The sequence below is a fragment of the Cygnus atratus genome, chromosome 1 (assembly GCF_013377495.2).
Source record: "Cygnus atratus isolate AKBS03 ecotype Queensland, Australia chromosome 1, CAtr_DNAZoo_HiC_assembly, whole genome shotgun sequence".
NCBI lineage: Eukaryota > Metazoa > Chordata > Aves > Anseriformes > Anatidae > Cygnus > Cygnus atratus.
In genome coordinates this window covers 51,697,030-51,709,812 of record NC_066362.1, presented here as the reverse complement: position 1 = coordinate 51,709,812, position 12,783 = coordinate 51,697,030, and the positions used below count along the sequence as shown (strand labels likewise).

At 34.3% G+C, this 12,783-nt stretch overlaps 1 protein-coding gene across 1 annotated transcript; it reads right to left on the bottom strand.

Annotated features, from left to right (window-relative positions):
- Positions 1-781: 781 nt before the first annotated feature.
- On the bottom strand, positions 782-12,441 carry TSPAN19 (tetraspanin 19). Its single transcript, XM_035551753.2, has 9 exons — positions 12,418-12,441; positions 11,279-11,371; positions 11,101-11,173; positions 10,090-10,220; positions 8,724-8,798; positions 6,169-6,279; positions 3,414-3,557; positions 1,956-2,039; positions 782-858 (listed from the first exon to the last, which is right to left on the bottom strand). The coding sequence occupies exons 1-9, from the start codon at positions 12,439-12,441 to the stop codon at positions 787-789; spliced, it is 807 nt and encodes a 268-aa protein (XP_035407646.1). The 3' UTR covers positions 782-786.
- Between the last annotated feature and the right edge of the window lie 342 nt (positions 12,442-12,783).

Below are 12,783 nucleotides of genomic sequence, written 5' to 3'. Positions count from 1 at the left end.
ATAAGAATTTCAGTCTGTGGCAGACTCTTGGCATGGAAATTTTTTAGACTAACTTAATAAAACTTAACAAATTAATAAGCATTGGAAAATTGATTGTTAAAATGGCCAACAATAATTAACCATGCTATTACCTACACTTGTAATATGCTTCCATCAGTTTTCCTCAGGATATTCTAGGTCACCTAACTGCTCAGATGATAAAAAGTGTTTTAGGGTTTCAAGCTTACTCCACCTAAGCCACAGAAGCCATTTGATTAAATGAATGGTAAGAGCTATTCAGCAGGAAGGAACGATTCCTACTACAACACTTCTTGGAAAAGAACTAGTAAGGGTCAAATATATATGACTCAGTGAAATTCCCAGAAATTAAATTGCACAAGAGCCCACAACAAAATAAAGATGGATCAGAAGAAAAAGTAAAGGCCTAAAGGAACATCAGCAAGACTTATTAAGTATGTTTCTTGACTGAATCCTTCTGTTTCAAGGTGCAGTATACTATACAGTACTATTTATAACACTCTCAATGATATTCTGGAGACTCAGAAAACTAATATTCAGTTTTTCAGGAAGTTTTAACCACCACCTAGTACATGGCATGCTGCCACAGACTTTCGTAGCATACTGTTATAACTATGAACAATAAACAAACACATTATAGCCCAAATGTTAATATACTATTGATTACAATACATACAGCCCAATGGACATTTTAGTGGAAGTAATTTTGTTGATGTCACAGGCATGAATCAGATCTTCTTGCACTACAGCAATGCCCAGGAGGGTTCATCATTCATCTGGCCAAATATTATTCTTTCTGATGTTTCTTAATAGCTGCATGGTTAGCTTGATCATAAATATCTAAAAAAGGAGAAAGGATGAATTAAAAATAACAAAGAAAGTGTTGATGTTTGTTCATGACTGAGTCAATCTGACTGTTGACCTGGCTCCTATGAATGACAATGCAGAAGGATATAAAGGGGAATAATCAGGACATGGGCCTGAAGACACAAGCCAGATTCTCCGCGCAAGAACAGACTTGCTATGTGGCCTTGAGAAAGTCAATTAGGCCCACATCACAGAACTATCTTGGTATCTATTCAAGTGGCACATAATTTAGTTAAATGTTTCAGTATCCTATGAATCTTAGCATTATCCTCTTGAATTGGCATAACAGTTCTTTCCAACCTGACAAGAAAGTGTTTTAAATTGAACTGTACATTGAAGATCATGAGATACTCATATACTGTGCTAATGAGGATTATGTGATTGTGTGTAACAAATATTTTCATCACTGATCTGGTCCACTCTATAGAATGCTTTTACTATCCACCTCTGTATGAGGGTACTACATATGGAAGAGGTAAAATAGCTATACTTTCAATTCTTTGAGTAAAAATTAACTAATCTCATTTTCAACCCCAAGATTTTAGATACTATCAAAACTTCCTTCTACCTGCTTGATGGCATTGAGCCTTCAGGGTGTCTGTGGAATGAAGAAATTTTTGTTACCATTATTCCTTTTTACCCAATAAAATTTTCCCATTGATATGTGGGGAGAGGGGTTTCATGATTTTGTACTGCTTGTTTTAGCACATTCAAGGACTAGGCTCTGTCCAAGTACAGAAAAAAAGAGGTCTTTCGTTCCACAGAATTTTTATTCTCTTAACCGTTTCCTGTCTTTGCAAAGCAGTTTGTTTTCACAAGCCAGGTCGAACATTTCATTCAACAAACTTTGGACACCTCCATCCGTGATGGTGCTTGAATATGAGAGCTGGGGGGAGTGGGGTGTCAATAAACAGTGCTAGATCTTATTTCTAATTAAAATTGATGGAAAGCTTTACAAAATTTCAGACAGCATGCCAAAGCCAACTGGCACTGAACTGATTTTTACCCCCAGTAGAATTTCAATATTTTCTGATTTCTTTTTTTTTTTTTTTGCTTAAAAATAATCTTACCTGTGTAATTAGCAGGCTGATATTAATTCCAGTTAAGGTCAAAACATTATTTTCAAACCATGTGTCTAAATATTCTTCACATCCCTAAGTAAGAACAGATTTCAGGAAAAATCACTTCGACGTTTGAATTCCCATTGCATATTTATAAGAACATGCTGTTAGAATATATGGCATAAAACTTTCTGCAGGTTATGATGAGTTCTGATATTTACTTGCCAGAAATCAAATAAAATAGTAATGTATACTGCAGAGATAGCTATAAAGTTTTTTAAATGATCTAAACTAAGCAGGTTGTTCTGAAGTAAATCTGATAATTATGTATGGAAATGACTTAATAAAAGGGGATTTTTTTTTTTTTTTTGTATAACTAAGAGATTACTTTACAAATAAATGAAAGAATATGTTCAAGTTTTCAGGAACCTTTTGCATCCTGATGCAAATTTTGCAGATTACAGTCTATGCTTATTATGTTGTTTATTTTAAGAACTTATAAATTATTATATAGCATAAAATATATTATATAAATATAATAAAACTTTTCTTATAAATATAATAAAATAATAATAATAATAACAGCACTAATAATAATAATAATTATTATTATTATTATTATTAATGGTTCCTACACCCTATACCTTGAAATGATCTTTTAATGACAAAGAACAGTCAAAATTACAAAATTACAAACTGATGAGTGAAGGAAGAGAAGAGATGTCATTTGGCAACATGCTTTCTATTAATTACAGTCCTGAACTGCCCATTGAATTCGTGTTTCCATTGGACAGTCCTATTAATATTGGAGAGCTTTTACAAGAGTATGCTTCTTGCTCCACATTTCTCTTATCAGGTGATAATATCTGACCATCCTATGCAAATTGGTCCCTTTGTATTAGGACATGTAAATGCTGACATGAACTGGTCTTGGGCAACACGTCTCATATTTCAATGTCTTGCTCATTTCTCTTACTGTGTACTGAAGATGCTTTGGAAACAAATAATGCAAACAGGTGAAGTAATTGCTGTCATTCTATAAATAATGAATAATAATTACGAGTGGAAGAGGCGCTATGTACTTTTTATATATTGTCACTTTCCATTATCATTATTGACTTGTACAGCATTGATTTTTGAATGCCAGGATGCTTACTACTTCATAAACCCTTAGTAAATATCACTGATACTGATTCTCTGATATTCACAACTTCTGTTTTCTTAAAGTATCCTTAATATAAAATTGCCTACATGACTGACACCTAATGAGTAAAAAAAAAAAAAGAAAAAAAAAGGTTTCAGTGACAAGTGACAAACTAATGAACATTACTAATATTTTCATATTTGGAAAAAGTGTTTTGAATATTTTTTTCCGAAGTCCATCTAGTAGCAAAATTTATATTCTTCAAGACAAGTTTTTGTTTTTGTTTTTGTTTTTGTTTTTGTTTTTGTTTTTGTATTTCTTACCATACTGTATGTTGAATTCCTTGGGACATCGCAAAACCATTCCTTCAGACTAGACTTGGTGCATGAACATGGGATCTGAGTACTACTTTCCTTGTTTTTATTCTTTTCCCACTGTGTGACATCATATCTTCCACAGCATTCCATCTAGAATATAAGTCCTATTACTTGTAATTCCAGTACCTATAAAGTTCCTGCATTCCTTCACATAGAGGAACTTTCACCCCAACCAGTGCCATATTTGATTTAGTTGATTAAATTAGATAGATATTTTTCCTCTATATTAAGTAGAGAGAGGCTTCTGCAAAGCATAATTCAATCTCGTGTACATATAATTTGCAAAGACATGCACTGGATATCTGGAAGCTTAAGAAGGGTAGGTTCTTAAAATACAGGTTTGAAAAGAACATTCTTTTAGACACTAAAATGATTCTAGTATACATGTAAATAGAAAAAAAATGGAAATATTAAATTTTAACAATTACCCTTAACTTTTGCAAACTCTGCAGTTTACAATGTTCACAGGTAATTTCAGTGCAGAAATTGTGTGTAAGCATTAAGTATAGTAAGGGAAAGCTCACTGTTAAGTACAGCAAAAGAAGAAAGAAAACTATGTTATTGGAAAAACATAATGAATGATGTTCCACGATGAATTCAATAAATACAGACATATAAAACACATTAAAAAAATTAAAATTAAAATTAAAAAAAAAAAAAAAAACAAAACACTGTTTTACTCTGACCTAGGAACCTAAATAAGGACTAGAATTTGAAATGCTTTTCATTATTCCTTTCTCCCTTCTCAGGTCATTTACAGAAATGAAAGGATTTGCAAAAATCCTTTGTTCTTAGCAAGAGGAGATCTTTAGAAAGTCTCCCTTTTCTAATCTGTATTTTTGTAGGAATTTCTCTCGTGAAAATACAGCTCAGATATTAAACACTAAACATATACTGTGCGCTGTTCAAAAGTGTCAGCTAACACTTCCCAAGAATATGACACAATATCAGTAAAACTAAACCAAAGCAGATCAAACTGTAAAATAGCTTGGAGAACAGAATTCTTGCCATGTAGGAAATTCCGGCAATTTTTCATTCTGAATCAGGATGAAACTTCAGAAACTTCTGTGTTGTTTTGTTGTTGTTTGTTTGTGCTTTTGTTTGTTTTGTTTTTTAATGAAAATTCTGTCATACATACAATAATCCAAGTTGGAAGAGACCCACAAGGATCACTGAGTCCAACTCAACTCTCATTCATTCTGCAACCATGAGAGGACTGACAGTGTAATTTTCAGCACAGGAGACTGCTGAAGAAAAATATCTCCTTGTAGTGTTTTGAAGAGTCAGTCCAGAATATTCTACATTTAAATTTTGAAAAAAAAAAAAAAAGATAATTTAGCTAGAACTGTCATTTTATATAAAAGTTTTAGTTTAAAAAATCACCCTACAATTTCAGTTTAAAAAATCAGCAGCTTAACCGGTACTTCATATTTTACGAAGAATAAGTTAAAATTTAGTTCTCTAATAATATTCTGAAGCTTTTTTTTTTTTTTCTCATGCTGGAAATAAGTAACACATGACCTGGGGAAGGCAGTATTTCATTCAAAAGCGTGATTACAGTTCATCTTCATCTTGGCAGATTTGTTATCATTTTATTTGGCTTAGACATCAACGGTGAAATATCTACAGGACTCTGAGAACTGCCAAAATATAAACAAGCCCACCAAGTACTTACAAGGGTATGTAGCCTTGCTGAAATCTGTGAGCCCATAACAACTCTATGAAGCTGAACTCAAGTATGAGCCAGAATATAGTCCAACTGTACCACTGACATAATGAGGTGGCCATTAATCACTACAGAAATCATGAATCCAATGAGAGAAGACTTAATTTTCAAAGAACAGATTTTAAATATACATTACAAATGCATTTATAATCTTGAGTCTAGACATACGTGCTTTGTCAGTTATCTGGAATCATAAATTATATTCAACATTTGTCAAGAACCATGTAACTCACCTCTACGGGAAGTCATATTAAGGGACTCACAGCTGATCTATAAAAATGTATTAAACCATACTAAAATGTAAAGCTGTAGTGTTTGTAACTAGAAGCTCGTGGTTCAGGATTAATTTGATGAGAGAGTAGTAGCCCGCTGGTCAAAAACTTTGTTAACAACTTCAGAAATAATTGATCCCATAAAAATGCTTTAAAGGACTTCTTCTGAAAAAGGAACCAAATTACATGCTGCCAGGCCACAGAAATGATATGATTAACAATTAAATGTGTGTGCTGAAAGTATTGATTTGCAAGCTAATTTGAGGCTTTAAGCATTATTTCTGAAAGGCTCACTGAAAGGAAGAGTTGCAGTAGGAGCTCTGCTTTGACCTCATAGCATTGTTACTTGCCAATGGTTCAGGTCAGCCTTCAGACATAAACAGACCAAGTGTTTTATGTTATCACACACTGCCAAAGATATTAGGAAACTCATACTCTTCTTCAGCTGCTGTAAAGTTCAGTGACCAGAACTGCTTCTGCTCCTACATACACTGACAGACTGACAAATGCCTAATATCATCCATGCTACTGTAACAGCAAGAAATCTGCACCCTCTTCCAACCCCCACCACATATTAGCAGCAGATCCTGAAAAAGTAATCCTTTATTAAAGGTGTGTATTTATTATAGTTGTTAAGTAAATTCTGATTGGTGATATTTTATCTATGTGGGGTTTTTTTGTTTGTTTGTTTTTTTCTCCTTACATTGTGCTGCACAGCATTCAGAATGTTCCACTCGAGTTCCTTCTCAACCAGACTCTTATTCCCATATTCAGAAATAACTTCATCAATTCTGTTGTTCCACTGATGATGGACCTGTTCATAAATATTTATAGCATTTGGTACATGCATATTGATGAGTGTGGATGGACAGTATAATCCTTGATCTTTTATTTATATTCAGATTTCTTCATGGTCACTTGCAAGCAGTATCATTTCAGCCAATTTGCTAAATATGATCTAAGACATGTCATAGCCATTGGACTAATAGTAAAGTTGAAAGCAGAAGGGGAAGAAAAATGAGGTGACCCAAAGCACATACACAGTGCAGGCAGACGCAAGGCAACTAGCCCAAATGGAGTCAGAAAAGCCAGGGAACATAGTTTAGATGCACATTAGCTGTACTGAAATAGTAAATATTGCCTATCATATTTGTTAATAAGCACAGTTCCACATAATAATAAGCAGGGGGAAAAAATGGATTTGATACGTAATGTGATGCAAACCCTGGATACGTATTGCTTTGAGGTAGGGGAGTTAGTAGCTCATGTTGGCCCTAGATCAGGAATCTTTGTACAGACTGTTAAAATATACCTTCAACGGTCATTGAAGTAGATAAGCTGATCACAAAGAGTGTGATTATATAGAGTGTAGCAGGGAATAGATGCATGTGAGAACTCCTAGACCATTGAAAGGTTTGATTACAAAACGAAATAACAACAACAACAACAAAAGGCTTCTCCAATTCATTCCAGTTGACACAGCCATTTATCAACAAAGTTTAAAAGCTGGCTGTTGTGGTTTAGCCCGGCTGGCAGCCAAACACCACACAGCCGTTCGCTCACCCTCCCCCCTCCCTCTCCGGGATGGGGGAGAGAAACGGGAAAGTGAAGTCTGTGAGTTGAGATAAAGACAGTTTATTAAGACAGGGAAAATAATAACAATAATAATAATAATAATAATAATAATAATAATAATAATAGTATTAATAGTAATAATGTGTACGAAATAAGTGATGCACAATGCAATTGCTCACCACCCGTTGACCGATGCCCAGCCTATCCCCGAGCAGCCGGCCCCCCCTCCACCCCGGCTAGCCACCCCTATATATTGTTCAGCATGACATCAGATGGTATGGAATACCCCTGTGGCCAGTTTGGGTCAGCTGTCCTGGGTCTGTCCCCTCCCAGCTCCTGCTGCATCCCTAGCCTGCTCGCTAGCAGGACAGAGAGAGGCTGAAAAGTCCTTGGCTTGGTGTAAGCACTGCTCTACAACAATTAAGACATCAGCATGTTATCAGCGCTCTTCTCATTCTAATCCAAAACATAGCACCCTGCCAGCTAATAGGAGGAAAATTAACTCTGTCCTACCTGAAACCAGGACACTGGCACAGTGAATGATGATGTTACTATCATTTATTATACTTCAGCAGCACTTTAATTATGGTTGAGATCTAGTGACATTACAGTTGATGTAAAATAAATTTAACTGCAATCTTTCAACCAATTTTCCTAGCACAAATAACTCACTCCAGACTGCATCATTCCTGACAGTTCAAATCTTTCAATATATAAAAATACAATATAAATCTGGGAGGACTCTATCATTATAAATTAACATTTAATAAAGAAATCTTGATTATACATATTCACTTTGATGGAGAAAAACTAATTTATTTGTGCTGTGCTGAACAGCAGTGGGATTTAGAGAAGCTTATAAAGTTTATGAGACCAGTGTCATGGGGTTTTTCTCAAACCACAGATTTTTGAATTGCAGAATAGGGAAACCTTATGTACCTTATGAATTTGGTACAGATTCCATTCAGTACTGTGAGGAGTGCTTAAACTACTAAAATTTCTATTTACAGAAAAATGAATGACTGAACAAAGTTTTAAGGAAGTACAGTTACTAGTGATAGCAGCTATGTTTGTATTTATTATTGCTTTCTCTTGTTAAAAGCAAAGGTAAATATTCCATGTAATAGATCTCTACTTGGATATCAAAAAGGCTCAAACAATAAAATTCATAGTATTCACAGTTCATTAGTATACTTTAAATGTCATGATACCAGTTACTCCTACTATCAATTGCAAAATAGACTATCATTATTATCCACTAGCAGACACAGATTGCCATCTGATACTTTCTCCTAAGTCTGCTAATGTCCAGGAAAGAGGGACTTTTTTGGTCATTCCTCAAAATCATAGAAAAATGTAATAATAAAAAAGCTGTCCCTGTGTCCCTGTCACTGATGATTCTACATTCCTGAACAGGAAGAGTATGTTTTGTGGAAAATCAGAAAAAGAAGAATTGGAAATGCTATTTCCATGTATTCCTTTTTACAACTATTCAACCACGCTGAATTCCTCAAATTGTTTTCCAAGTCCTCTGCTGTGCCTGGTGGACATGTAGAATGTTCAAGTTCAAACTAATAGTGATATAGAATGCAGTGAAAACTATTATTATTTTTTTTTTATAATCAGTTGCAAGAAAGTATTTTGAAATTAACTGCAATCCCATGTAACAATTTATTAACATACCACTTCTTTCTTCAGAAATACCAGCACTGGTATTGTGATCTGGGTGACAAATACCATGACTTGAAAACACATATACTAAAAAGCAAAAATAAAAATAAATTACGGATTATGGATAAATAAAATATTGAATAAGCAAGCAGTGAATAAAGTATTCCAGAAGCTCCTTCATTACTATTACACAGTTTTTCCAATAAAAGATTTTTTTTTTCCCCTGGAAGCCCTCAGAAAATGACATCATAGTTACTGCATTTTTGACTAAATCAGGCTTCAAGTAAAGCACAACTCAGTGTTTTGGAGTTGATGAGAAAGCCACAACTTTCACGGAAGTGAAGAACAAAAGATATTGGTAAGCAGCAAGCAGCTGTGCTCCACTGAAGAAAACACTTATTTCATTATTTCCTCTTTGAATTATCATGGTGAGACCTGAAAGTTCATGCTTAGGCAAGAAATCCTTTAAGCTAGAGGGTGCAAAACAAAACAAAAAGCTCATGGATTTTATTCATTTTCAATGAGACCAAATTCTCATCCACAGTGTTTAATTTTCAAACCCATGGAAGTTAGAAATTAGACATTTCTGTCTCTATCATCATCTAATAAATTGTGAGGCAAACAGTAAATGTCTAGGGTAATAGCCAAAAGGAACAAGATTCCTGGATTCCTCTCACTGCTATGCCCATTGATACTTGTAGTGCTTAGCATATGACTCAGTATAAAAGTTCTCTGAGTTCTCTGCTTCAGCCTTCACATAGTCTAAAAGAGATTGTTCAAAAATTGTGACAATAAACAAATGAGGAGGGAAAAATGTAATCAAAGTGATCATAAGAATGCATAGTTAAAATATAATTTTGCAGAAATGAAAACGCCTTTCCCTTAGAAAGCATGCATCGTATAGACATATGAAGTATACCTGCAGGTCTACAGAGGTAACAGCTGTTCCTGCTCTGTTTAAATTCTGCTTTTTAATCATACTGTCCTTTTTGATATTATAGCCACACTGCAGACACTTGTGCCTTCAACCTGCAATATTTTGGGGTAGGCTTTTCTTTACTTCTTCAGCACATCCCAGCATGTGAGCATATACTGAGAGAAAGTTACTCTCAGTAAGTTCAATACCAAATTAATTTTAAAGCTCCTAGTTTAATAAATACAGAAATCTTTGCTTCAACAAAATGCAATTGTTTTTGTCACTGAAAACATTCATGCAGTGATATCAGATTTGTTCTGATTTGTTTGGAGCCAGGATTTTATCAAAAAATATCTAACAGACGATTATATAAACACTGGAAAACAGCAAGACAGGATCACACAGGTTTCACTCACATTTTCACATATTTTACTAGAAAGTTAGAGTCTGATTTTCACTTACTGTAACTAGTAGACTTTTGATTTCCTGAACACTTCCAAGGAATCCCATGGCTGATGTAAAAGTAATAAGAGCTCCAGCTCCAAGTAATATAAAAGAAATACATGACACTGGTTGGTTCTCACCTGAAGAAACTGTAACACAGTGCATTCACATCATCAATTCCTTTTACAAAACTTACTCCAGAAAAAAACAATAAACTTTTGCAATTCCATTACTGAAAAAATGGAACTACCCATAATGAGATCAGAGAACAATTGAAAGTTATAGATGTTATAGTTTTAGTTACAGTTCTTGTTCACCAAAAATTATTATGACATGTACAAATCCTGTGTGGACATAGAATTTTCATTTAATTGACTCCAATTCATTGTTATCCTCCTTCTCTGTGCCTGGCCACTTTCCCCTTTCCAGTTTACTTGGTTTTGTATAGATATAGAAAGTAGCAGGTGTTCTCATCGCTCCCATCTCAAATGCTTCATCTCACAGTTTCCTCACTGGATGGGTGCACTAGGGCTCCTTGGCAGAATCAAGAAAGATAGCTCCTTAAGGGGACAGCTATTGTCATGTGGCTCAAAACTTACTTCTCTGTGAAATAATTTGATAGATGCTCTGGGAAAACGGAGAGCACAAGTGCCAACTGGTGTTTATTCCAGCCAAATACCCACTTAAATAATATTGCCAAATGCTGGCCAAATGCATTCTGATAAATTATATATGGAAAAGATCAATAGAGCTGATTTATATTTCAGTGATTCTTCTACAAGCCATACACCAAGTGAGATAAATAAATTGTACAAATTGTACCCATACATAAATTGTAGATGTACAGATACATGCTGTATTTTCTCCTATTTTAATAACCATATTATCTAATGGTGGAAAATATACACAACAGAATAAATAAACTATGCATTTCAATTCAACACTGCCACCTTGTGAAAAAAAAAAGTCACTGTTTTTGTTGATGTATCTTACAATTGTTTGAAATTAAAAAAAAAAATATATACTCACACAACACACTGAATAAATTGTTTCTGTCAAATAAAAGCCACAAGCCAAATGTCAAAAGCATAATACCCAGAGCCTGGGAAAAAAAAAAAAAAAAAAAAAAAAAAAAGGATTATTTTTTTTAATTCAAACCATTTTAAATAATTAATTTGAAGTTGTTAAATAAGAAAAAAAAATTTACCAAGAAAATTCCATTGAAGACATTTAAGTAATATTTCCATGCTAATACTTTATTTCTTGTTTCAATTCTTCTGTTTTCTGTTTTGAATTGTAGCTGAAAATATAATCATATATTCAGTCAATATGAAACATATAACTAAGCCTATCGATTACTAGGGGCTTTATTTCCTTCAGATACTGTTTTAGAAATTTAAACAGTCACCTGATATATTGAACAAAAAATGGAAGGATCAGCAGAAGCATCAACATGGTATCTGGTCTCAATTGCCTCTAACGTTATATTGTACATTTTTTTAAAAAACATTTTTATTAACTATTGAAGACATTTGGAGGCAGCATGTATATAGAAAACTTTATATTGAAGAGCAGGCAAGATTTACAAAGGCTGTCATACACTTGTCCCAAAACTGCTGAATACACTATTAACTATTATACAGTTAACTATTTATTAATGATACTAAGCAAAATTAAGATGGTGAAGCAGTAAAAATATAAGCTCCCTTCATCTACGCATCTTGATTCAAATTTTGTTGAAAACAGCTGATAAAGTCTAACGATTTCAGTAAGATCCAGCACACAGTTCTAGCAAAGACTGTGAGACCTGTCAAACGATGTAACCAACTCTTGTGTCCTAACTCCAGAGTATGATTTTCCCTTTGAAATGAATCTCTCAGTCATCTCCACTTACTTCTTATCACGTAGAATGTAATGGGATGTGAAAAGTTGAATGTCTTTCAAAGGAAATCAAGAGATGAACTCTGTCATCAGTAGGATACGGGCACTCAGTTGAAGGACAAACCTAGACCCTGACCATAGCAACCTGCCTTGAAATACTTGTAAAATGTACATTAGGACCTGTGTACCAACTGTATCGCTCTACTGATTAGATTAGTATGCTGGTGCACTTGCAAACATAGACAAATCTTGGGGAAGCCACATAAGCATTGATGTTTTGAGCATATTCCAGGATAGTTGAGCAGGAAAGACCCTCAGCACTGTAAAGTCCCTGATGCAAGACTTCTTTTTCTAAATATCATCATTATTATTATCATTATTGGATAACATATATGATGGGTCTATCAAGATTCTTGCTACTGAGAGTGAAACTCATACATTTGCCCCCCACCAGTTCCTTTTCACCTGTCTTGTATCTTCTGTAAACATACTCCAGCATTCTGGTCTGCCTGGTTTGGTGATAGAAGCTGAAAAGAGTCAAAGAGTGGTGTTAAGAGATGGCTTCTGCAATGGCAGCCCACTGGGACTGTCCTGCTCCTCTCACTTGTAAGGTAGGCAGGCACACAAACATGCACAGGCTTGTGTGCATAACCAGCATGTGCATCCTCTTTGGAAAGTATTTTCTAATCTAAAGGGATGTGTTTAAAATTAATTCTGCAAGTTCTCATCTTTTGTCTGAATTGCTACAGATTGATTACTGTTTGATTGTAAAATCAAAGAAAATGATACAGACGAAGCTTTTATGGTCAAAAACTATCTTACATTATTACT

What these genes read in the sequence shown, in the direction of transcription:
- TSPAN19 (XM_035551753.2), bottom strand. Translation starts at nt 12,441, where the DNA reads ATGTTTACAGAAGATACAAGACAG. An exon ending in TCTTCAATGGAATTTTCTTG is followed by an intron (nt 11,174 to 11,278) that starts GTAAATTTTTTT and finishes TTTTTTTCCCAG; the next exon opens with GCTCTGGGTATTATGCTTTT. An exon ending in TCAGCCTGCTAATTACACAG is followed by an intron (nt 859 to 1,955) that starts GTAAGATTATTT and finishes CTCCTTTTTTAG; the next exon opens with ATATTTATGATCAAGCTAAC.